General features: G+C 34.9%; 2 protein-coding genes across 2 annotated transcripts; both read right to left on the bottom strand.

Moving 5' to 3' along the window:
• Positions 1 to 9,693: 9,693 nt before the first annotated feature.
• Positions 9,694 to 11,165, bottom strand: LOC104093902 (uncharacterized). Its single transcript, XM_009599732.4, has one exon. It carries the CDS (start codon positions 10,533 to 10,535, stop codon positions 9,915 to 9,917), a length of 621 nt encoding a protein of 206 aa, XP_009598027.1. The 5' UTR covers positions 10,536 to 11,165; the 3' UTR covers positions 9,694 to 9,914.
• Positions 11,166 to 13,960: 2,795 nt separating this feature from the next.
• On the bottom strand, positions 13,961 to 21,538 carry LOC104093901 (small COPII coat GTPase SAR1B). The gene is made up of 3 exons (XM_009599731.4): positions 21,184 to 21,538; positions 20,967 to 21,098; positions 13,961 to 14,559 (listed from the first exon to the last, which is right to left on the bottom strand). The coding sequence occupies exons 1-3, from the start codon at positions 21,310 to 21,312 to the stop codon at positions 14,239 to 14,241; spliced, it is 582 nt and encodes a 193-aa protein (XP_009598026.1). The 5' UTR covers positions 21,313 to 21,538; the 3' UTR covers positions 13,961 to 14,238.
• Positions 21,539 to 24,541: the final 3,003 nt, after the last annotated feature.

The raw sequence follows: 24,541 nt of genomic DNA, 5'->3' as shown, positions 1-24,541 counted from the left end.
TAGTACGTATGTGGGTCAGAAATTCAAAATTATTCACTTTGAGAACTATTTGTGTACTTCACCCCTCTCAACTTGGATGGAAATGACACCAGGTAGCCACTTTTAAGCAGGATGTTTAAAATATATCCACAGCTTATAATGTATTTAAATATTAGCCAATTTTGCTCAAATTTCAGGACACGGCATCCTAGAGTTTAAACCTCAAAATTCAAATTTCAGGACATCGTGTCCTAAAGTTTAAAAATTGTATCCACAAGTTCGAATCTTATGTCCTAAATTTTAAATTAGTAGTTCAGAAATTCAGGAACTTATTTCTGAATTTCAAATTAGCAGCTCAAAAATTCAAGACACTAAGTCTTGAATTTCCAAATACATGATACTTAGTCCTGAAGTTTGGGTGAATTGATTAATCTTTAAATATATTATAAATTATGGATATATTTTTAATAGCGGGCTTAAAAGTGGCTATTGCTGCACTTTGCCCTCAACTTGGATCCCAATTGTAGCCCAATAACTTCTTGTTAAACTGTTTAATCCTTTGTAACTCATACCCAAGCCCAAGTCTGCGTTTTGGTCTGCCTTGTTCACAGCAGAATATCATATGAATTTTTTTGCTATTTTTATTGGGCTTTTATTGCTTCGAGGTCGAGCCCAATTTTTTTGCTATTTTTAATATCGAAAACAAACAAGTAAAACAAAAGTTATTTTTATCATGATTCTTCAAAGATTTATCATTTGATATAAATTTAAATATTGAATCTTTTGATTTTGTAAAGATTTGAGAATGGGTATATCCATCTAAGAGTTTAACTAAAAATTTGCTTGGATTTAACTAATATCAACCGATAATGTAAAAGATAATTTTTTGCTAATTTGATTGCTTTATATGTTTCAGAATTAAAAATTTTACTTATAATGAATGATTATTTGTTATTTTTAAATGAGTATGATAATATAAAATTTATATACAATATTAGTGTATAGAAATTAAACTCAATTTTCTTTTCCAAATTGGAAGCTGATTTACATTGTTACACATAAAAACCATATTGAGAGAATTACTTATAAATTGTCCTTTAACATCAATCTTTTTATCCACATATTATTCGCGTTATATTATTTTATGTGTTTTCCTTATACTTGCTATGAAGGTCAAATGATATACGTAAATCTATTAAGTAATTTGGATTTTTTTTTTTCCCACGAACGTCGCATAAAAATTCTAGGGTGAGCAATGCAAGTAAATTCAATTCAAGACGATATGCTGACATCTATTTGTTTTAAGATTTAATTTATATACATTCAAAGTGTTAATTTTTTTAAATATTATAAGCGTTTTTTTCCGATTGTAATAAGTCATTCATATCATCTGTAGCAGGTTATCAATCTATGGTTGTTACAAAAAGTTACTGCTGATTGATGTTGGGCATATTTCGATATGTGTTGATGTTACTTTACCCATATTTTTAACCGCTTTTTGATGCTATTTGATCCTTAAAATGCCCAATATGGTTTAATTATTAGTTTTATGACTAATTGAGTTGTGTGTGATGAATTAGGGTGTTTGAAATGCAAAAATATGAAGAAAAGGTGCTCTAGATAGAGGGAAAATGCCCAATATAGTTTAATTATTGGTTTTATGACTAATTGAGTTGTGTGTGATGTAGGGTGTTTGGAGTGCAAAAATATAAAGAAAATGTGCTCTAGGTAGAGGAAGAGGGGATTGGATGCGTCGCATCCAATCTAGAGAAAAAAATCAGATTTCGTGCATCCTTAGTAGTGAAGCCGGCCCATAGCATCCGCACCTCGGCAAAGCTGAGAAGGAAGAACAAAGGATGGATGCGACGCATCCACCCTAGCATGTGAAGCTGAGAAGTGGAGGACGAGGTGGATGCGACGCATCCACCCCAGCATCAATCCCTGTAGCCAAGTCGGATTAGGAATAGGAGAACTTTGGCCCACGACTTTTGTACGCAATATATAAGCCAAAAATGCCTCTTTTAGGGCATCTAACAGATTGGGAAGAGGGAAAAAGCCACGACAAAGCTGGGGAACCACGGAATTCATCTTGAGTTCTTATTTTTCCTTCTTTTATTGAATCTTATGCACTCTTGTGAATTATTTGATGATTGCATGAACATGAGTGGCTAAGAACCCTATTATTCTAGGGTCATGGGTGATACATGAATGTTGATGTTTGAAGTTTAATTTGACAAATTATATTTTATCATATTGGGTTGTTTATTTAATTCTGTTTTAATTAATTTGTTGAGTAGCTAACAGTGAATTACTATCTACGAATCTAGAGTTGAACTCGAAAGTGGGAATTCTAGATTGCATATAGAATTAAATAGAGCAAGTTCTTGAACCCGGACATCGGGGAACGAATTCGCAATTAGGATAGAAATATACCTAATTGTCTTGCTCGGTTGAAATACAGGAAGTGTAAATGCATTCTTGTTAATCTTAATTCCATAGACATATAGGTATTAAGTTAGCTTAAATAGGCGAGTAAGGACTCGACAGATTCTTATGAGTAATATCAACCCTGTCAATCAATAATCTAGATAAATCAATTAGTTATTTTAAGCTAAGAATGCAACATGATTGTTAGTTAACCCTTGACCCTGGAATATTATCTCCCATTGATTGTTATTTAAAACTATTTAAGTGTTGTGTTAATTTTTAGTATTTCATTAATTGATAATTTTTAGGTAGTAAATTAGACAATTATCTATTTTATAAGAAATCGCTTGAATCGATAAGCTATTTGAGTTTGAATTAGTCAAAAGTTAATCATAAGTTTTCGTGGGAACGATACTTTATTCACTACTCTATTAAGTTAATCATAAGTCATCATGTTAGTTGTAATGGTTGCGAGATGATAAACTATAATTCCCTTCATCTCGTTAATTTTGGGAGGGTAGTCGAATTACCCCACTGATAGAAGAAACTAGGCACAACTGTTGCATATCACCTGTTCGACGAATTGCCCGTGTGGTAAATTTAGGCGCCGGTGAAGTCTGAGTAACCGAGCAACACTGGTATATGCTAGTGAGTAAGTGTAGGGTTGTTCGCCTTGATTGTCGGAATGTTTTGAGCTTATGAAAGATTGTCTAAGGGAATTGAACATCCGGCACATGCTAGACGTCTTGAATTGTAAAGTGTTACTCGATTTGAATTGTGTGAGCTCTATGCATTGATATGTCGTGAGAATAAGTGTGGGGTCGAGTGAGCTGCTATGTGTAATTGAACATGGTTAGTGAGCGTCCCTCGGATAAACCTCATGTTGTGCATAATGATATCTATATAGCGAAGTGCTTATTTGTAAACTTGAAAAGAGTTATCACATCCCTGCTGAAAGACATGGGCTATAGTTTCATGAAGTAATGAATGACATGACTATGCAAATGATTGGAAGTGCAAGATGTTGCAACTGCTTTATAGTTGAACTTCAATTTTCTATACGCTCATTGTTGATTTCTTCGCATTGCAGGTATTGAGGCTGGGAAATGGCAGCAACGAGCAAAGAGTCCAAGCAACAAGACAAAGATAATAACAAGCAACCGCCCAAAAAGCCCACCGGAAAGGCAACAGGTGCTCCAACTCCACAGGAAAAAAAAGGAAGCGGACTGACAAAGAGAAGGAACTGCAGACTAGGCATTTAATTGATGAATCAGAGCAAGAAGAGGAGGAACAATTAGTAAGGAGGACAGTGAAGAAAGATATTACAACAATATCATTAAATCCGCCAAGAAAAGGGATAGAGATAAGAGAACCTATGCCGAACCAGAGAAAAACCTCCAAACAGAGTGATCCGAATGATAAAGGAAAGCAGAAGATTACTGCAGAATCTGAGTCCGAGTCCGATTCGGATAATGAGCTTATACATGTCGACATGAGTGATGAAGATGAGGGTGAATCAATAGACCGAGCTGCATGGGAGAAGAACTTTGTTAATGAAAAGGCATTCCAAGCTTATAATAAGATACTGGGTTCAAAGAAGTACATTTCAGAAAAGCCGATCAACATCAGAACACTTAAGAAAAAGTACCCAGAGTTTCTAAAATCAATTCGAGAGGTGCAACAATGGGGACTTATCTTGAAGGGTCACGGCAAAGCCAACCTCACTATCGTCAGAGAGCTTTACGCCAATTGGCGTCATTCCATGGGCAGCATTGTGAGAGTACGAAGGGTGGATATTAATGTCTCAGCTGAAGCTCTGAATAATTTCTTAGGGGTGCCACATACACTAACAGATAGGTTTGACTCCATATGCACAGCACCGGATTATGCACACATTCGGTCGGTCCTATGCCCTACCAGGAAGGATGCAAATTGGAAGCATGGGAGTATGGAGTACCATTCTCTAGCCAAGGAATTCATGAGTGCGTTAGCATGTGTGGCTCTAAATTTCATATGCAACCGCCTGATGCCATGCCAACATAAAACCGATGTCCCTCGTCACCGAGCACTAGTATTGTATGCTTTATTGGAGGGGATACCGCTCAACTTGTGAGCCATCATGCATGACCAAATGCAGCGCACCAGGATGAATTACAAGTGGAGATTATTCTTTGCAAATACCCTATCGGCTTTCTTGATAGAGATGGGAGTACTATGGGACAAGGAGAATGACGACATTGACGCTAAAGCTCCAGGACCATATGATGTTACTCATGTACTATAGCCGAACAAGGGAAGGTCTTCTAAGCTCACCATTCACCAGTTGTTTGAGCAGATGCAAGCTGATATGCAAGAGAACAGGGCTGAGTTGATAGCGACTCGTGTAGAGTTGAGTGCCACCAGGGATGAGTTGAGTCAGACTCGTGCGGATCTAAGCCGAGTTCAGACTGAGCAGGCCATGATGATGAGGGAGGTATCATTACTCCTCCGTGCTCTGGTTCAGCGTGCAGATATAGACATCTCACAGCTGCTTGCATCGTCCACTGCTGGACCATCCACTTCTGCTTCTCCTATAGTCCTCGAGGCCCCACATACCATGCCTGCTGAGGCCGATGTCCTACCTACTACAGACTCAACTCCAGTTGGTGATAATAGGACTGTGACAGCTCCCCATATTCGTGAGGATGCTATCGCCAGGCCGGAGGGGGTCTTAATGAATGCCACGGATGCTGATGCTCTTCCACAGACTGCGGATGAGCCTTCCACCTTGACTTGAAGGGAGTTTCTTCTCATCCTACTTTACGTTATTTGTGTGCATTGTGGGCAAAGCACGGTTTTAAATATCGGGTGGGGGTTATCCTTATGCTTGTGGATGAATGTACTTAATTGTTACTATTGATTTTGATACTGTTGAGGGCTGTAATATTCACTGGATTAATGGCCTGTAATAGTTAGTAAATGTCATCTATATGGAGTAACTCTCAATTCATTGTTATGTGTAGTCGTAGAAAATAAAGGACTTTTCCCGACGACGGACTACCTGGACAGTTCTCTCGAGGGATTAAGGTCCTTAGAGAAATACAAAAAGATTTTCATTTGATTTTTGAAATTAGTGTTAGTATTAGAAGATTGACAGAAAACTAAAGAAAAGCAGAAAAGTAGTTAGAATTTTTTTTTTTAGGTAATAATAATCTCCTGTGGTTTTTCTTTGTGCCTCGGTTCTTTTCTATGGAATGTATTTTGAACCAAGCAGTAATAGTTTTTTTTAAGAATAGATTAGGAATTTAGGAAATAATAGGAGGAAGAATGATGAACCTAAGCGCCCTTGACTTGTTACATAGTAACATACTTATGCTTTGGCATATGTAGTATCTCCCATATATTGTGATGTTAATCTTGATGCCTTTATATATTAGATAGCATATTTTGTGACGACTATTTCTCGTTTTCTTGACTCGTGTTCACTTTGCGCTTAATGCTTAATATCTCGTGGCTCTGTGAATACTTGCATTGCTTGAGAGTCAGAATATGATCGTCCTTAGTGAGTCATGTGCCATGTGTGGTGAGATTTTTATGTAGTCCATGTATTGTACTTGTGTCTAGAACTTGCCCGGTATGTGAGTTGAAGCGAAATTTGAGGTGATGCTCGGTTTGAAAAATGATTTTAGGTTTTCTTTGATCTTTTTGAGTTATTACTTATCACAAATAAAATATATCCCTAGTTAACCATTTTGAGCCTATTGACTTTTATTTGGTATCCACATTACAAGCCTATACCCTTTTTATTATTAATTGATATTATTTTGATCCTTTTACCTCTTAAAGCACTTTAATTATGAAATGAGCGCTAAAAGAAGTAAGAAGGGACTAAGTGTGGGGTGGATTTTGAGTGGAACCAATGAAAGAAAGAAGGGTTCACTTATTTTTTAAAATAATACATCACTAGCGGAAATTGAAAAAGAAAAAATATATATATATAGATGACTAAATTGTTGTCTTGTTCTTGCTAGTGTATATGAATTAAAGTAGTGCTTAAAGAAAGAGGAAATATTGTTGGGGGTGATATAATTTGTGAAATTAAAGTGGTGTTGAAGAATTTGCGCTTAAGTTATTTGATGATATGTTAAAGTGCTTAGGAGGTTGAGTCACTATTCCTAAAATATATCCTACCCTTCCCTTAGCCCACATTACAATCATGAAAAAGTCCTAATTGATTTTAGATCGAGCTACCTTACATTAGTAGAGATCTACATTAAGGGCAAGCATATGGTACCAATTGCATGCATGTGACTTCTCTGTGAGAGTGAGCGATTTTCTTTGATATATGTGAGTCATTAAAATATATTTGATCATGAGATTCGAATGTGTGGATTGAACTCGCTCTCTTGTTCTTGTTGTGAGGGCACATGGTTTCACGAAGGATAGGTAACATTATTAGACTTCTCTATGATGTTGGGTGTTCAAGCCATGAGTGCATTGTAACATTGAGTCGGTTTTTGAGGTTAGGATTGTTGTGAGCATGTTGTCTTTGTTTGAATATTTTTAAAAGAATGACATAAGTAAAGGAAAATACATATGATGCATATTCTAGAGCCTAATTGTGGTAAATGACCATGGTCATAGGTGTAGTATGCTTTGAATAAAAAGAGCTTAATTTTGTTTCGTCTACTATAGTAATGATTTGTTCGAGGACGAACAAAGGTTTAAGTGTGGGGTGGTGATGTTGGGCATATTTCGATATGTGTTGATGTTACTTTACCCATGTTTTAACCGCTTTTTTATGCTATGTGATCCTTAAAATGCCCAACATGGTTTAATTATTAGTTTTATGACTAATTGAGTTGTGTGTGATGAATTAGGGTGTTTGGAGTGCAAAAATATAAAGAAAAGATGCTCTAAAAAAAATTAGATTTCGTGCATCCTTAGCAATGAAGTCGGCCCATAGCATCCGCCATAGCATCCGCACCTGGGCAAAGCTGAGAAGGAGGAACAAAGGGTGGATGCGACGCATCCACCCTAGCATGCGAAGCTGAGAAGTGGAGGACGAGGTGGATGCGACGCATCCACCCCAGCATCAATCCCTGTAGCCAAGTCGGATTAGGAATAGGAGAACTTTGGCCCACGACTTTTGTACGCAATATATAAGCCAAAAATGCCTCTTTTAGGGCATCTAACAGATTGGGAAGAGGGAAAAAGCCACGACAAAGCTGGGGAACCACGGAATTCATCTTGAGTTCTTATTTTTCCTTCTTTTATTGATTCTTATGCACTCTTGTGAATTATTTGATGATTGCATGAATATGAGTGGCTAAGAACCCTATTATTCTAGGGTCATCGGCGATACATGAATGTTGATGTTTGAAGTTTAATTTGACAAAGTAGATTTTATCATATTGGGTTATTTATTTAATTCTGTTTTTAATTAATTTGCTGAGTAGCTAACAGTGAATTACTATTTACGAATCTAGAGTTGAACTCGAAAGTAAAAATTCTAGATTGCATATAGAATTAAATAGAGCAAGTTTTTGAACACGGACATCGGGGAACGAATTCGCAATTAGGATAGAAATATACCTAATTGTCTTGATCAGTTGAAATACAGGAAGTGTAAATGCATTCTTGTTAATCTTAATTCCATAGACATATAGGTATTAAGTTAGCTTAAATAGGCGAGTAAGGACTCGACAGATTCTTATGAGTAATATCAACCCTAGCAATCAACAATTCAGATAAATCAATTAGTTATTTTAAGCTAAGAATGCAACATGATTGTTAGTTAACCCTTGACCCTGGAATATTGTCTCTCATTGGTTGTTATTTAAAACTATTTAAGTGTTGTGTTGATTTCTAGTATTTCATTAATTGATAGTTTTTAGGTAGTAAATTAGACAATTATCTATTTTATAAGAAATCGCTTGAATCGATAAGCTATTTGAGTTTGAATTAGTCAAAAGTTAATCATAAGTCTTCGTGAGAACGATACTTTATCCACTACTCTATTACTTGACGACCACGTATACTTGCATGAGTGTGTTTGGTCGCAACACTGATTTATTTTTATTGACCTTATATGTAACTAAATATATTGTTAGTATATACTCTCTTCGTCTCATTTATGTGAGTGCCTTTGAATGGTCATGAAATTTAAAAAAGATTTTTTTAAAAAACTTGTGATCGAAAAAAGTCATAGATATTTCTGTAGAGAGATATTATTCCTTACGGGACGGATTAAAAAGGAAAGAGTATCATATAGTAAATTGTTATAGAAGGAACAACAGCTAAACTCTTTGAGTTATACTCCCTTTCTTCTCTTTTACTTGTCATAGTTATTTTTGCATATGCTTTAAGAAGATATTAATTAAAAATAATTTGACTAAATTAACCTTATCTTTTGTTTGATTTATTGCTTCTTGCTTTCATCAAATTAATATTTCTCCACTTTTTTTAGTAAGGATAAAATTGGAAAGAAAGAATCAATTCTTTCTTGTTTTCTAAAATGACAACTATGTTAAAACAACTATTTTTAGTCAAGGTGATATATTTTTCGGAGCGAAGGCAGTAGTTAGAACACACATTTATATAAAATCTTCCCTTTGTCGTGAATTAAACTGAAAATCATAGTGCTTAGAATTTCATCGTTAAGACTTAAGACTTACTCCTATATTAATTGAATGACAACTCCCTGAAGTTATTCTTTTAGTTAGTCAGAACTCCGCGAAGTTTTTAAATTGCGATCTCTAGACGGATTTGGGTAGAATTGGTCTAGCAAGAAATTATTTCGTCTAAATGCACCAAAGTCTAGTCAAAACGTAAATCAAAAACCAAGTTGTATATATCGTCACTCTTGGTTGACAAAGTCTATTAATACCTCTTTCTCAAATTATTTGACGCGTTTTTCTTTTACACGACCCTTAAGAAACATTAATTACAAAGTATTTTTGACTATTTTACATTTATTTATATCTTAAAATATAATCTCTCTTTATTGAATATTTATTCTATTTATATGTTATCTCCATCTTCAAGAACAATTACTACTAAGGGTAACATGAGAAAAATATAATTAATTTTTTCTTAAACTTCTAAATGACAAATAATATGAGACACCTATTATTAGAAATCACGAAATATAATTTGAGACGGACAAAGTGTAAATTACTTGTAGCACCTCGAAGAATTAATTATAGACTATGAGTATTTAATTCTTCGTTAGGTCACTTTTTTCCATAATAATTCATGCGTTACCTGAAAGCTGAACACATTTACAATACTTTATCACACCATGCATTGAAAGCTACAAATTACCACATTAACAAGACTTTGCTACACCATGGCTTTTCCTAATTAAGTCACAGAAAAAGCACTAAACTTAATTAAGGCTAAAGATGCATGACTAGACGGACACTAGAAAGACAAAAGAAAAAGCATAAAGAAACAACGGGAGAAAGGAAAGAACAAAGAAGCGAAAACTAGACATGACAACATTTGATTGGACAAAGACAAACACCTTAAAACAACCAATGACGAATTTTTGCTTGTATGCTCCTCTCTTTAATGGTGTCTAAACTGGGCTTCCATCCTTTTCCTGACAATTGTCTGCTTAAGAATTCAGGTCTTCCTTCAAGAATATCACTGAAGTAATCATGTTTAGATCCTTCTTCCTCTTCTTCTCTTTTCACCAAACAAAGATTCTTGTCCGAATTAAGAACATAATCACGACCATTTCCCAATGATGCAGAGGAAACTGCTGCTGCTGCTGCTGGACATATACGTGCGAATACTGGCAAAAACCCGGTATAAGAAGCTAGCAGAGACTTGGATTTAAGCATAGAGCTAGTTTTCATTAGAATTCGTCGTGCTTCTTCAGATGACAAGCTAACGGGCTTTCCTTTCCTTTTTGGAAGCATCATATAAACCTTGTTCCTCTCCAGTTTCATATCAGCAGGCAATGGAATCGGCTTTTTACCATCCGCGATCGGCTTGAATTCAACCACTATTTGCTGGGGATTCTCCAGCATCAACTCTGCCACTGTTAAAGACTTGTCATAACTCTGAATGGTCCCATCTTGAAAAATAACCTTGCTTGTGCCATCTGATAACTTGCCCTGTGGATTAATGGAATTGCCCATTTTGGGGTTTGTAGGTGATGGTTTGAGAAAACTAACTCAAGATGAGTTATGGAGATGGGAAAATGAATAAATTAAAGCCGTTTGTTTTTAATGGGCATTGATAATAGATATTAAAGTTGGTATTTAAGAATGGAAGGTTTGAACTGTGAAGTAAAGAAAGGAGTTTGTTAAACCGCTCCATCTTGTGACTTTTTTGAGGGACATAATGGTGGACTTGGTGGTAATGATTCCACAGAGAATATAATGTCAAGAAAAGGGTAATAAAAGATCTGTTTGGAGTCGTTTTCTCTAAACTCGTTGACCTGCTCCTCTTCACTTTGTGATCTAATGGAGCCTAGAGCATGCAATCTAACACACGTAATATTTAAATTTCCAAAGGAGTTAGACTAGAGAGAGAAAGAGTCTTACCTAACGAGAAATCGGCAAGTTCAAGAAATGAGGAACCGTTCAACTGTTTATCAACTGCATCTCCAACTGATTCATATCAAAGTTAGTTATCGAAAAGGTACTCAGAAGAAATCTGATCCAAAAGTGAATGTCTCTAGAGAATCCCGATTGAGAATATAAGGATCCCAGCTCGACTACAAAGTTCTGGTCATTAATGTTCTAAACATGTTTCTTTTTAGGGAAAATACATAAATTGACCTTTACGGTTGTCCTACTACCTCCCTAGCCAAAGTAAATTTAATACCTCACAACTAGATTTTATCTTAGTTGGGTAAACAACATGTGTCATTTTCATGATTTTTACTTTTTTTTTCCCTGGAGCCTAGACTAATTCAACAATAACCCCCCTCCCTAAAATACTCCAAACAACCATCATCCCTAAAACTCAACACCCTTCATCATTTTTGTCCAATTCATAACTCCCTAAAGAGAGCAACCATTTCTTTCAACCATTTTTTGCTATTGAAGATCGCCAAACTAGCTTCAAAAATCAACAATACAATCCATTTATTTTTAGATTTTATCATCTTTTACTTCTTTTCATTACCAAATTAGAGATTTTTTTGCGTGGGGGAAAAAGACAGCATATTCAGAGCTAAAATTAAGAATGCATTATTGTTGGGTCTAAAAAATATGAACTAATGGGTGTCAGAAATTGGAAGAGAAAACAGAGAAAGTAGAAATTGGATTGCCTTTAATAATGATATTTGTAGAATTAAATGTGTACCCAATATTAATTAAGGAACACGATGAAAAAATTAAAGTAATAGTAGACTAGCAATAAATAAAGAGAAGAAAAGGTGGGAGAGAGATCGGCGGAAGGTGAAGTTTCGACAAACTAAGGAGTTAGGTGTGAACTTTTGATTTGAAATTTGAGAATAAGAAGAAAACAAAGAAAATAAAGAAGAGAAAATAACTGGGGATTTAGAAGAGAAAGGAGAACAGGAAACGAGGAAGAAGATAAAGGAGAACAGAAAAAGAAGAAAAGGAAAAAGAAATAAAAGAACAAAGAATAAGAAAATAAACAATGCAAAAAATAATAATAATAAATATTTAAATGCAATTAGTTGATAACATCCGATTAAAAGATAATACGTGCATAGTTTAATCATTTTTTAATGTTTTTTCTTGCCTTTCACGCGCATATAGGAATGTGATAAAGGTTGTTTGGATTGGCTTAAAAGTTGGTCAAACCAGCTTAAAAATACTTTTAGCTGATTGGAGTGTTTGGTAACTTTAAAAACAAGTGTTTTTAAGCCCAAACAAGCTAAAAGCAACAAGTTAGTAATCCCAACTTATTTTTTATAGCTTAAAAGTTGATTGAGTTTGACCATATAATTTACTCTTTTATCCTTAATAATCTTTTATTTTCCCAAATATCCCTTCAAAGCCAAAAGCCCAACTTCTTTCCCTTCTTCTCCCTCCACTGTTCCCATTTTTGTGAACCATTTCAAATGTCATTTTCATGGCATATCCCATTTTATATCTATTGCCTTTCCCTATTTTTTAAAATTTTGTGCCCTTCTACTTAAAAAATAAAATAAAAAAATGTATGCCCTGATTTCATTTTCATGATTCCTTCTAATCATAACCACATTTTTATTTTACTCCTCCTTGTTTGATACGTATATTTACTAATAATTATTTCCTTGAATTCTTTGTGTTTTGAATGGTTGCGTTTCTTTTATATTGTCAAACAAACAATGTCATAATTGTTTGTCTAGTACAAAAACTAAAATACAAAAATATTCGAAAAAGTTGAAACAAATATATAGCACTAATATAGTAACTTCAAATGAAAAATTAGCTAAACATAAATAATTTTTTCTAATTTTTTTTAAAGGCAATTCTCCAAAAATAGCATACTTTAGTGTTAACAACTTAAAGGATATTTCAGTCATTTTAACTGAAAAAGTGCTCACCAACACTTATTTACCAAACACTTCAATAACTTTTTTTCAGCTTAAACACTTTTATCCAAACACATAACTATTTATTTATAAAACAAGCTTCAGCACTTAAAAAGTGATTTTAAGCATAGTGCTTAAAAGCCACTTTTTTTAAGTCAATTCAAACTGGCTCATATTCTTTGCCAGATCAGCTTTGAGGGTGGTATTAAATTCACTTTAGAAAATAATAGGGAGGTACTAGGACACCCGTAAAGGTTGAGTAAGAAACTCATTTATCTAGACAAGTTCAGGGAGCATCTTTATGTATTATCCCTTCTTTTAATAATAGTGGTACCTGGAGTGTGGACTAGTCCTTGATTACTAGTCCAAATACTTTTTTCCTCCTATAAGCACGAGAATCAAATACCTCCACCCACCAATACTAAGGTAGATGGGGAAAAATCACTAGAATTTGAAACTTTGATATCTCATGATCTTCGCCATTTATTAATGGTTAGGTCACACCTTTGGGTGATATATTAAACATATTATATCATATGATTTGCTACGTTCATTTGATTAAACTATATAAATGGGTACAAGATTAGTTGCATTTGCCCAGTCTTTGTATCTAGCATCGGAAAATTAAACATCATAGTCGGATACCTATTCTTCAATTCTTGATGTCACGATGAGCCAGCAACTTGACTACACATTGCCGCGTGAGATTTTACTGTCATAGTCAACGGACAGTTTGCAGGCACGCTGAGTTACACATAATCCCTTGAACGATTATCGTAGATTGTCATAAAAGGCAAATTCTAGTCAGATGTTTGAGGCACCGAATAGAATGCAGTTGACATGTAAACGAGAATTAATAGTTGGGACTGATGCATATTAATAGTAATAGAGAACCCTAGATGCATAATTTACACTCTTGAACAAGGTACGTATATGAGCCTTTTGCCATCAAGTAAACCAATGCATATACCGAATGAATTCAACAGTTTGAGCAATATTCTAATTTCTGAAGAGAAGGAAGCATTACAATTCAATACAGATTAGATGTATTATCAGGTGGACAATTGCTGAAGCAGAAGAGAATGAGTAACTCAGAATTGGAAGTCATAGTCTGGAGTTTTGACAAATTTCCAGCCTTAGGTAAATTTTACAGGGCAATAATAAATAGCTTCTCATCACACTAAATAGATGTTTAACCCATACAAATCATAAGTACTAAAAGACCTCATTAGTTTGAGAATAAATGAACATATGCCATCTTTTCCAGACGGGAAAAAATAGTTATACGAAAGCATAAAAGAGGACACAATCTGTTTCAACTTCTGGTACATTGCTAGCGGCATAAACTACTTTATATATTGAGAAACCCACTTAAAGCCATCACCATACCCCATTTTGCGTACAATGCTGCACATAAACACCTCCAAGGGACGAACACTAGAATCAGCAACACTCACCTTACCCTTGCCAGTAGTGACACCAGTCAAGCCAAGGTGATAACGCAACTCATCTTCTGAGGCAGCATACGGTATGTCTATCTTGTTTCCCAAAATGAGGAAGGGGACAGTAGCTAGGGCCTCATCAGATAGCAGTGCGTCTAACTCTTTCTTTGACTCTGCAAAGCGCTCTTTGTCATATGCATCTACCAGGTATACAACAGCATCAACCTGCAAAAGGCAACTCATGCTTATCAATAGAATGCTCACATCTGTTTGGCTGGTGTAAAATTACGAACATAAAAAAGCAAAATATAGCAAGAAAAAGAATAGCAGGCTAAAATGTTAAGAAAAATAACTGATTACATGATGAATGACATTGCCACAAACATCAGTGTGCAACATTACCCAGAGGAACGAGAACAAGTGTAACTGGACAAGAACCATAATATTTTCTGCAAGTTCAGTGCAATCTGAGAACAATGATTGCATATAAGTTAGCTCCAAAACTTCTATTTACTCGGTCATTACATCCACCAAACCAAAACTTGGCCATCAGAATGGCCCATGTGCTCCCACGTAGCTTTCAGGGTTCAGCTGTAAAATTCTCACATCGTAAATGGAGAGAGGAACCCATCCATTCTGTATACAAATTTTAAGACGTTTTAAAAAGGTTTATACAATTTCATTCATTACAACTTTAGCAACTTTCAAGAATTCACACTCATTTAAAAAATTAAACTTTGATGGGATGTATTCTCTAACTAGTTTTTAGCCATTACTTTAATATTTCTCTTTTTTTTTCTCCTTATCATAAAAAAGATTAAATTCCTTATCGAAAAAATATTTCTCGATTTTTCTTTGAAATGCAAACAAATTTACAAGGAAGATGACCATTAGTATGCATTAAAACATATTGTGTATGGATTTGATTGTTTTATGTGAAGGGAGCCTTGGAGCAACAGTAAAGTTGTCTCCGTCTGACCTATAGGTTACAGGTTCGAACTTTGGAAGCAGCCAGAGGCGGATCCAGGATTTAAATCCGGTGGGTTCAACTTTTAAATTTTTTAGCATTGAACCCATTATATTTTAAAGTTATGGGTTCATCTCTACTAATTTTTGCAATTTTAATGAATTTTTACAAATAAATTTTTACTCCGCATCACAAGTTATGGGTTCAATTGAACCCGCAGAGTATACGCTAGATCCGCCCCTGGAAGCAGCTACTAATGCTTGCATTAGGGTAGGTTGTACATACCATACCCCTTGGGGTGCGGCGCACCCCCGGACCGTGCATGAACGCTGGATGACTTATGCAGCGGGCTGCCCTTTTTTATTTGTTTGTTTTATGTGTATGGATTGGTTTGTTTTAAGTGTGAAATGCAAACAGAGGCATCAAAACTTATTGATCCAAGCATGTCAAGGAAATAAAGAGTTGAAAATGAATCTATTCTCAACTTTAGCAAATTTGCCTTACATGGAATCTGTGGGGAAAATGGACTTTGGATTTAATTCAGCTCAAAAGTTCCAACTTCCAAGACCGTATAAGTCTATAAGAAGACTACAACATATACAACGTAACCAATGTGAGGTTCTAATGCACCCTCATCCCTCCCTTGGCACGCCCTAGGCTGGTAATCAGGAGGGGGGAGGAAGCAACATAACATGGGTGGCCAAAAAGTGGATAGTCCAACATAAGAGATGGTCTGGCACTGTTGAGAAAATGAACTTCGAGCCTAATTCAGTGCTAAAGTTAGCTCAAGTACTAAGGACTGTTCAAACCATATAACGAGACTACAGCTCATACACTTGAACGATGTGGAATTTTTATTGATAAGATCAATAATTTTATTTATAATGGAAAAGTCTTCCATATATAAGCAGTATATGAGAAAAGTAGAGAATCTACAACATAATTGACTGTTGTGGGATTTTAACAAGATCTTTATAGGTTCAAAAGCAAAGTTGTTGATGAATTAAAACTACTCTTTGACTTTTAACGCCCCCCCCCCCCCCCCAAAAAAAAAAAAGAACTCGAACTCCTCTAGAATGTATATATGGCCAGCTCTCTAATATTAGCTACATCGTCTTACATGAGTCCTTTATGAACTCTATTATGAACCTAGACTCGCCTCTCATATTATTTATATCTTGTAAGTTATTATTCCCTCTTTTCCAGTTAATTTTCCATTGCCCTCTTATCTAGTTTATATAGTACTTTTTGACTAGACACGAGGTTTAAAATATTAACTTAACTATTTACCGTATTTGTGATAGTAAAAGAGAAATATTTTTTTGATGAACTGATAGTAACGTAAGATTCTATACAGCATCTAAAATACAAATGTCCTTGGTTTTTTTGGCTTTTTGGTGCAATATACAGGATGTAAAAGATGAAAATAGCACGATAGATTTTATTAACTCATCACAAGATTAGGAATCTGAATAGGAAGGAAGCTTCTTTTTGTTTTTGGAAAGGGGGTTTCTGACTTTGTAATTTCATAGCAGCACTATCTTAGTGCTTTGCTGTTTATATTTATAATATCTTTACTTACCATCTCAAGTAAAACCAAGTGCCCAAGCTCTGCTTAACGTTATACAATTTTCTTTTCGATCTCTTTATTTTCCTCTTCAATTTAAATAATAAAAGAAATTTAAATCAGCGAACAGAAAAGGGGAACAGAAAGAGTGCTAACAAGGAAATAACAATAGGTTAGTGTTCTAACAGACACTGACATAATTCTTTCCAAAGCTCAACATAGCTGGATTTACCAGGAAATAACAAACTCAGTAACCTCAAACCCAATTTTCTAATTTAACCTTTCAGAGTAAAACTAATTTTGGGCAAAACAATTTCCAGTTGGATTTTCTAAATCAGTGCCTCATATATTGCAGAATGATTCTAAAAGAATACAAAGAATGGCTATAAGCAAATCCAATAACACTCCAAAAAGTCATATGTCCATCATCGGATGAAAGCAACATCATCATTCACTAATACAGCTTTCCATCAGAGGGATAAAATTAGCAAGGATCTGACAGCCATCTCCTCGGTTTCAATATTGTTTTCCTTATCTTTCAAAGTCAAACTTTTTTTTGAAAGGTAAAAGTTCAAACTAAATTCTGGTCAAACAAGTATCCAGCATGGTCTAACATATCACTTCCTTAACTTATTGTCGAATTATTCAACAAGTATCCAAGAATAATGTTAACAAAAATTAAATTCAACTTCAAAAAGTTATATAGGACAAATCATCTTGGTCAACGGCAGAATCATCCTTCTCCTTTTTCTTTTTCTTTTTTTTCCTTTTTGGTTCAGGTCGGAATCATCCTTCATAATTATAAAAAGAGTACTTGGACAGCAATACACTCACGAGAGTGACAGTAAGAAGAGTGATAAACATAAACAGGTGATTCCTTTGCAAACAGAGAAGAGAAGACATTTATCACTTTCCATTACCCTGCAAATTTGCAACTAAAATATGTAACCTGATGCTAAATGGAAGACGAATAAGTTGGTCAGGCCAAGAGATCAGGTAAGCAACTTATAGGTATTGCCGTATTGGGATGGAAGAGGCACAAGGATAGAAATGTTTTGTGCAACATCTCAAGGAGGTTATATTGGCAACTCTATGGGATAGAAATACATGAGCATAACATACAAGGGACGGGATGGAAAGCGGGGAAACATCCTTTTCCAGTCCTCCCCTTCGCAGAGTGCATCTATAGAATTAAAAGGTATTACTAATATTGATTTAGTGACACGGGATGATAGAGTGCCGGCCGGGTAGAGTAGATATGCGCGCTGGCAAAACCCCTGCTTTTGGCAGCATGGTAGCAAGCGGAATCATATTCAATACTTGATGATACATTCTGTAGTTGCCGGATCTCCCAATTAACAGGAAGAGTAGAAAAATCAATTAAAGCGCAATTTCTCATATATCCCAGAGCACGCAGAGTATACCAAATTGTGCAGAGTAGAGGATGACTTCATTGCAGAGCTTGGATCACGCAGAGTAATTGTGTAGATAATTGGATGACTACAGTATAGAGCTAGATTATCATATAGCTTCAATATTATCATGTATACATCTTGTATCAGGGTATATCCTCTATTTGGTAAGACGAAAAGTCACTTTACATATCAAAGTGATATTAGATTAGTCCTTTAAATGCTAGAGTTGGAATTACAAGGATTTCATCTTTTTGCTTCACTTTTGCATCTCTACTAGAAGAATTTTAGTTAGGAAACGTATGATAACAGTTCTCAGAATGTCGAAGCATTGAAACTTAACCAGGTAACAAAGTTAGTGCTAAAAGGTAAAAGCAATAAACAGGTTGCCTTTAACAGATAATTCTCCATCAACACTTGATACTAGTTCTGTTCAATCAACTATATAATTCACTTTAAATGCAAGAACAAATTTTCAAAAGTCCCTATATTTTAAGAGTAAGGTAGGAATTACATGGAGCACATTAATGTTCCACTTGCATATGCAAGCCAAAACCATACTGGAGGCTTTACTTAGGACAATATGAAAGAATAAGTGTCAATAAAGAGAAGATAAGACATTGTGACAAGGGAGAGAAACAGAGAGAATCCATGAAGTTGCCAGGTAATATAGAGAGATGGGCTTAGATATCACTGTTATAGCACCTAAAATTGGTTAAGGGGATAGGTGTTTTATATCTTGGGACTCGCTGCCCAGAATCTTCTATTTCTTTGAAAAACTCGCAACCACACGACAGCACACAAGTGCTAATAAGGGTTAACAGTCGATCTAGTATTAGTAATTAATTAATTTCTTTTTGAGAAGTGGATATCTTATTTTCTGATAAGTAAAGTGGTTGAATTAATTTTGATACTAAAACTTCTACAAAATTGTTTATCATAAAATAAAGAACCATTTTAACTACTGAATACAAGATATAAGTTAAAAAAGAAAGGACTGGTGTTCCTAGTTCTAACATCAAGCTTACACTATGCATCTGCAATGCAAGACCGTGCTTTTTCTAATGATCGAGAAACCTGTCTGGGGCTGCCAACCACAGCCCTTGGAACTTGGAGATAAAGACAATATTACTCTCTTTATATCGAAAAGAGGTTGAAATTTTATATATATCTTCAATTATCATTCATATCCGTTGAGCGACGGCTACTCGCACCCGTGTCCAATGCTTAATCATAACGACAAATTTAACATAAAGGACCTTGGAAAATCTAAATACGCTCCTAGTAGGCATGACTTGGGCAGATTATGAGTTGCTTACTGTCCCTTAACCCATGATGTGTCTTTTTAGGAGAAAACCCCCACACCACTTGCTCAGACGAGAAAAGGCCTCAAAAAGGAGTCATGGACAGATCCATTTGCCAATAGTCCATATATAGATAAATGTCTATGGAATTTACTGTTAAAATTGTTCCATTCTAATATTACCCAAAGTAGAGGGGATTAGAAGAGCCAATCAAATATTAAAGGTTCAATTCCATAGTAAGTCAGTTTGACAAGGATTAGTGTAATTTTCCCTTTTCAAATCTTTATGGTGATCTTCATCTAGAGGTCTAGCTCTCTATCATCTATGTCACAATAGGTGGAATCTAACCACCATATCAGCTTATTGCAGCAGCTCATCCAAATCACTGCCTCCAAACATATTTAATGTATAACTCGAATACTATCCGTGTTCAATTGTCTAAAGGAAAAGATCTCCACAAGGACTAATAACATAAACTTCAACTAGATAAATCTCAAACCCAACAAGAATAAGCAAAAATAAATTAACTTGCAGCATAATAGACATTAACCACTGGATGTTATGAATGAATCCCTACAGTAAAACTTTCTCTGAAGCATTTCTCTTAATTCCCATAGAGAAATAAGGCAGTAAAAGTGACTGGGTCTCCAATTGCAGCAATGGTATAATATGAACGGGTCAATTGGTTTTTTGACTCTTTACAAACTTGTTTTTAGTTTTATGACCCTACCTTTTTTTTTTTTTTTTTTTTTTTTTAACATATGGGAGATTTATTTTTACACGTAAGAGATTTGGCTTTTAAACATAAGAGATCTAAAAAGGTCATTTTCTTAAAATCAAAATTGTAAAGGGGCATGATATACAAATAGCACACTAACTTTACATCACAAACACAGGCAATGAGATATATTCCAATATGCGAGCATTTAACACACCAGTGGCGGAGCTCCATGTAAGAAAGTGAATCCCCTAATCCAAAAATTATACTGTGCACTAGGGGCAAAAGCAATTTCTTTGTTTGTATATAAGTTTTTGAATCCCCTTGAAGTAAAGAAAGCGTTTAGTAAAATACTAGATTTGGCCTCTATACATTTTTTTGAATCTCCTAGTTAGAATTCCTGGCTCCGCAACTGCGACACGCAGCCACACACGATATATATATATATACACACACATACAAAAACACACACATATAGATATGTATGTATATAAGTGCACACATTTCATATAACTCCTCAATCAAAAATTATTCAGGTTGCTCTACAAATTCTTTGCATTTATTCTGCTAAACAATTCACGCCGATTTCATTTCACTAACTAAATAATTTAATCTTATAAGGCAAATTATTTAGCATCCGCCTTAGGAGCAATGATTTGAATACCTTGGCATAATAATCTTTCCACACACGGCGAGCGATCTGATGACCTCCTAAATCAAACGCTTTGAATTTGATTTTTCCAATGCTCAGCTCTTCCGACGTCGGATACTGCGTCGGCTGATGCTGAACTAATCTCTGCAAAATCAAATGAATCGAAACAATCAGAAAGAGGAAATAACTAATTTGAAAAGCGAAGAAGAAAAGGAGAAAAAAAAATTACCTCGTCTTTGAGCATGTGAAGAAGAGTGGTTTTGCCGGCATTGTCGAGACCGAGAAAGAGGATCTTAGCTTCCTTTTGCCATAAACCTAGAGAAGACAAAACGCCATAGAACCAATCCCAGAGAAACATCTTTCCGTTGATCGACGATGGGGGGATCTCAGTTCTAGTTGTAATGTTCTTCTTCCACCAGATCTGGGATCTACCCTGATGCTTATTAATGCGCCGATTCTATTGTTCACGTCATCACGTGTTATATTTCTATAAGAAAGAAATTAAAATAGAAACAAAAGGCTAATTTATATCTTCTCAGTCTTCGGGAATAGTCTATACAAGACAAATTTATCCTCCTCTATTCAGAAAAAAAAAAAAATGGATACTCCACTGTTTATTTAGTTTGTTCAAAAAAAAAAAATAGAATCTTTCTAACTTAGAAACTATTTAATTTGAACTTATTATTTAACCCTTAAAAATAAGTTTATATAACCATATAATTTTATGATATATTTAATATTTCAAGTACCAAAAAAATTTTAACTACACAAATGTAATTATTTAAGATCATAAACTTAAAAAGTTTTATTTTTTTCTTAAATTTCATGCTCAATCAAATTATTCTACATAACCTAAAACAACTGGAATATCTGTTGTGAGGTCAGGGGCGGATGCAATTTTGAGTTACCAGATTTATTCGAACTCAATATTCTCGATGTGGAGTATACTTTTTTTGTGTAAAACTTCACCAAAATTATGAAAAATACCCATAATTTTAAGAATGTTAAACCTTAGAGTTTGAACGAATAAAATTTAAATTTCGAATTTGTCCCATTGTGAGGTGTAAATTATGAAAGGATGTGAGCCGACTTTATAAACAAAATGATACTTTTTTTCTTATACTTCTTACTCAATCAAATTACGCCATATAAATTAATCACTCTCATTTGTTACTCCCTCTTAAATCCTTACTTGTAATATAAAAAGTGGTGCTTCCTTTATATAATAATCTAGCTAGTATTGCAAAAATGTTTCATATTCTAGGTTTTGAGTTATCAAATTCATCTTTGCCTTATCAATTGAGTAGTGTTTACCCGCAAAATGGTACAGTTGAATTTATAGCGTGATTTATAGTATGGATGTTTAACGGGCAGGCTGGGACAAGCTAGACACAAAAAAAATCAGCTCGTCCGTTTAACATTGCGGGCTGTACTTTTTCGGGTTTTTTTTGTCCGTCCGGGTTCGGGCTTAGCGGGCTGGACCGGGCCATGCAATATTATTTTTTTAAGTAAATTTTATTTTTCTTATTCAATGTTATTGATACTTAAGTGTTTGCAAACTTTTAAGGTTTAGAATTAAACTTTGAAGTTTAAAGTTTTAAATTTGAAATTTGAATTTGACAATTTTAAAATTAAAATTTGAAAGTAAGTGGCTACAAAAAATTATTTAATAAGACCAATAGGCAATATGTAAGGATCAAGCTCCGAAGACTTTTATTTGATATTTTTATTGAATAATATATAATACTTCAAATTAAGTTGCAAGTTCTTTTTTGATTTTGTTATTTTTGAACTTGCAAATTAAAAGTTTACAACAATTATAAAAAAAGAAACAGTACATCACATGCTTTGCATCATTTTTGTAAGTTCATCCATGTCAACATGAGGTTCTTGGTTTCCGGCATTGGTTGAATCAGAACCATAAACCAATATGTAAGGTTTTTTTTTTATGCGACTGTTGAAATCGGCACATTTAGCATGTCTCGAGCCATGGCCGAAAGAACAGGAAATTGATTTGAGTTGCTCCTCCACCAACCCAGTTGTAGAAATTTCTTTGTGCGGGGCTCTGCTGACTTTTGCAAGTAGAATTGAAGTTCATCAATATTCCTGCTACTGGTTTGTTGATGCTCCCCTAGTGTAGAACAAATCAAATAATCTTCAACACCATCATTATCATCCAAAGTACTGGTCCCAGATGTTGAAACTGAACTTGAAGGAATATTTGCATCTACAGCAGAAGAAGCATCAACAATGTTAGCATAATAATTATATAATATTTGTAAATATTTGTGTAGATCAGAAATACAAGTGTCAATATCAGGAGTTTCAGTTGGTCCAATATCCATATAAGAATATAAAGGAGTGATTAATTGGCGACAAGTGGCCATTTTGATAGAAGGGTTTAAAATAGCACCAATTGGGTAAATAGGGGGAATTGGGTAGAAATATTTTTTAAACTTATCTAGCGTAGATTCAACAACAGAAATATATCCTTCTTTCTTCTTCAAATTATGTAGTAAAAGAGAAATTTCAGCAATATGAACTAAACCATTTGCAAAAGTAGGATAATTTACAATATTTGAATTTGATCGTTGGCAACGGTCCAAAAAAAATAAAAAAAATAAAAAAATAAAAAATTCCGTTAAAAAACGGGCTAAACCGGGCTGTAGCCCGTTAAAAACCCATTAACGGGCATAGCGGGTTCTAGTGCACCGGTATCAAAAAACTATTCGTTTGAAACCTGCTCCCCGCCCAACCCGTCCCAGCCCGCCCCCACGCTACAGTACCGGGCTGAACCGGGTTGTAAACGGGTCAGCTCGGCCCGATTAACATGTATAGTTTATAGACAAGCGAATCGATTTGATAAAAAAATAATAAATAAATGAGAACAAAAATAAGATTAACGACTGAAATTAAAGGAGATAATGAGCCTCATTCCGAACTTGGTCTTTCCGAGAGCAAAAATAAAGGCATTGATAAAGCAATCATAAAACTATTTAGAGTGAGCGTAAAATAGTATAATAAAGCTTTGTGGGCAGAATATTTTATGTGTTACAGTGGTTGTTAACCTTTCTATTTATAGCTTTATTGAGGGAAGCAAGATCCCTAAATCAAGCTCTTCTTGAATGAGAATAAATGTGTCATTGATAGGTGCATAACGGCTGGCTGCTCATTGAATACTTTCCGATGCCAAACCTTTGAATCTCTATTATTGGCTATGCTTCCTTCGGGATCCATCATGCACCGGTTACATACTTCACAGCCGGTGCCAGTTATCTTCTGGCTCACCTTTTACCTGTCTTCAGTTTCACTTGTCACCTCACTGTTCGATCACCTATTATCAACCAATTACACCTCATACAAATAGTCCCTTACTTTCCGGTGACTCAATTCAGTATTACCGAGAAATAGATAAGAATTTTTTTCTTGGTAGAAAAATTCCTAAACGGTCTTTAACATTTGAAGGGACGCACGTCTTCTCACATTTAATACTCCGAACAGGTGTTGCCACGTGATTCAGCAGGTATTTTTGCTGGTTCTCGAGGTAATCGTAACCACAATTTTTGCCGTCTATAATTTTTCTATTA

Source organism: Nicotiana tomentosiformis, chromosome 1 (assembly GCF_000390325.3).
Source record: "Nicotiana tomentosiformis chromosome 1, ASM39032v3, whole genome shotgun sequence".
Classification (NCBI taxonomy): Eukaryota; Viridiplantae; Streptophyta; class Magnoliopsida; order Solanales; family Solanaceae; genus Nicotiana; species Nicotiana tomentosiformis.
Note: the sequence above shows the minus strand (reverse complement) of the source record. Positions and strands in the feature narration are given on the sequence as shown.

What these genes read in the sequence shown, in the direction of transcription:
- LOC104093901 (XM_009599731.4), bottom strand. Translation starts at nt 21,312, where the DNA reads ATGTTTCTCTGGGATTGGTTCTATGGCGTTTTGTCTTCTCTAGGTTTA. An exon ending in TTCACATGCTCAAAGACGAG is followed by an intron (nt 21,099 to 21,183) that starts GTAATTTTTTTT and finishes TTGATTTTGCAG; the next exon opens with AGATTAGTTCAGCATCAGCC. An exon ending in GGAAAGATTATTATGCCAAG is followed by an intron (nt 14,560 to 20,966) that starts GTATTCAAATCA and finishes TGCCTTTTGCAG; the next exon opens with GTTGATGCTGTTGTATACCT.
- LOC104093902 (XM_009599732.4), bottom strand. Translation starts at nt 10,535, where the DNA reads ATGGGCAATTCCATTAATCCACAGGGCAAGTTATCAGATGGCACAAGC.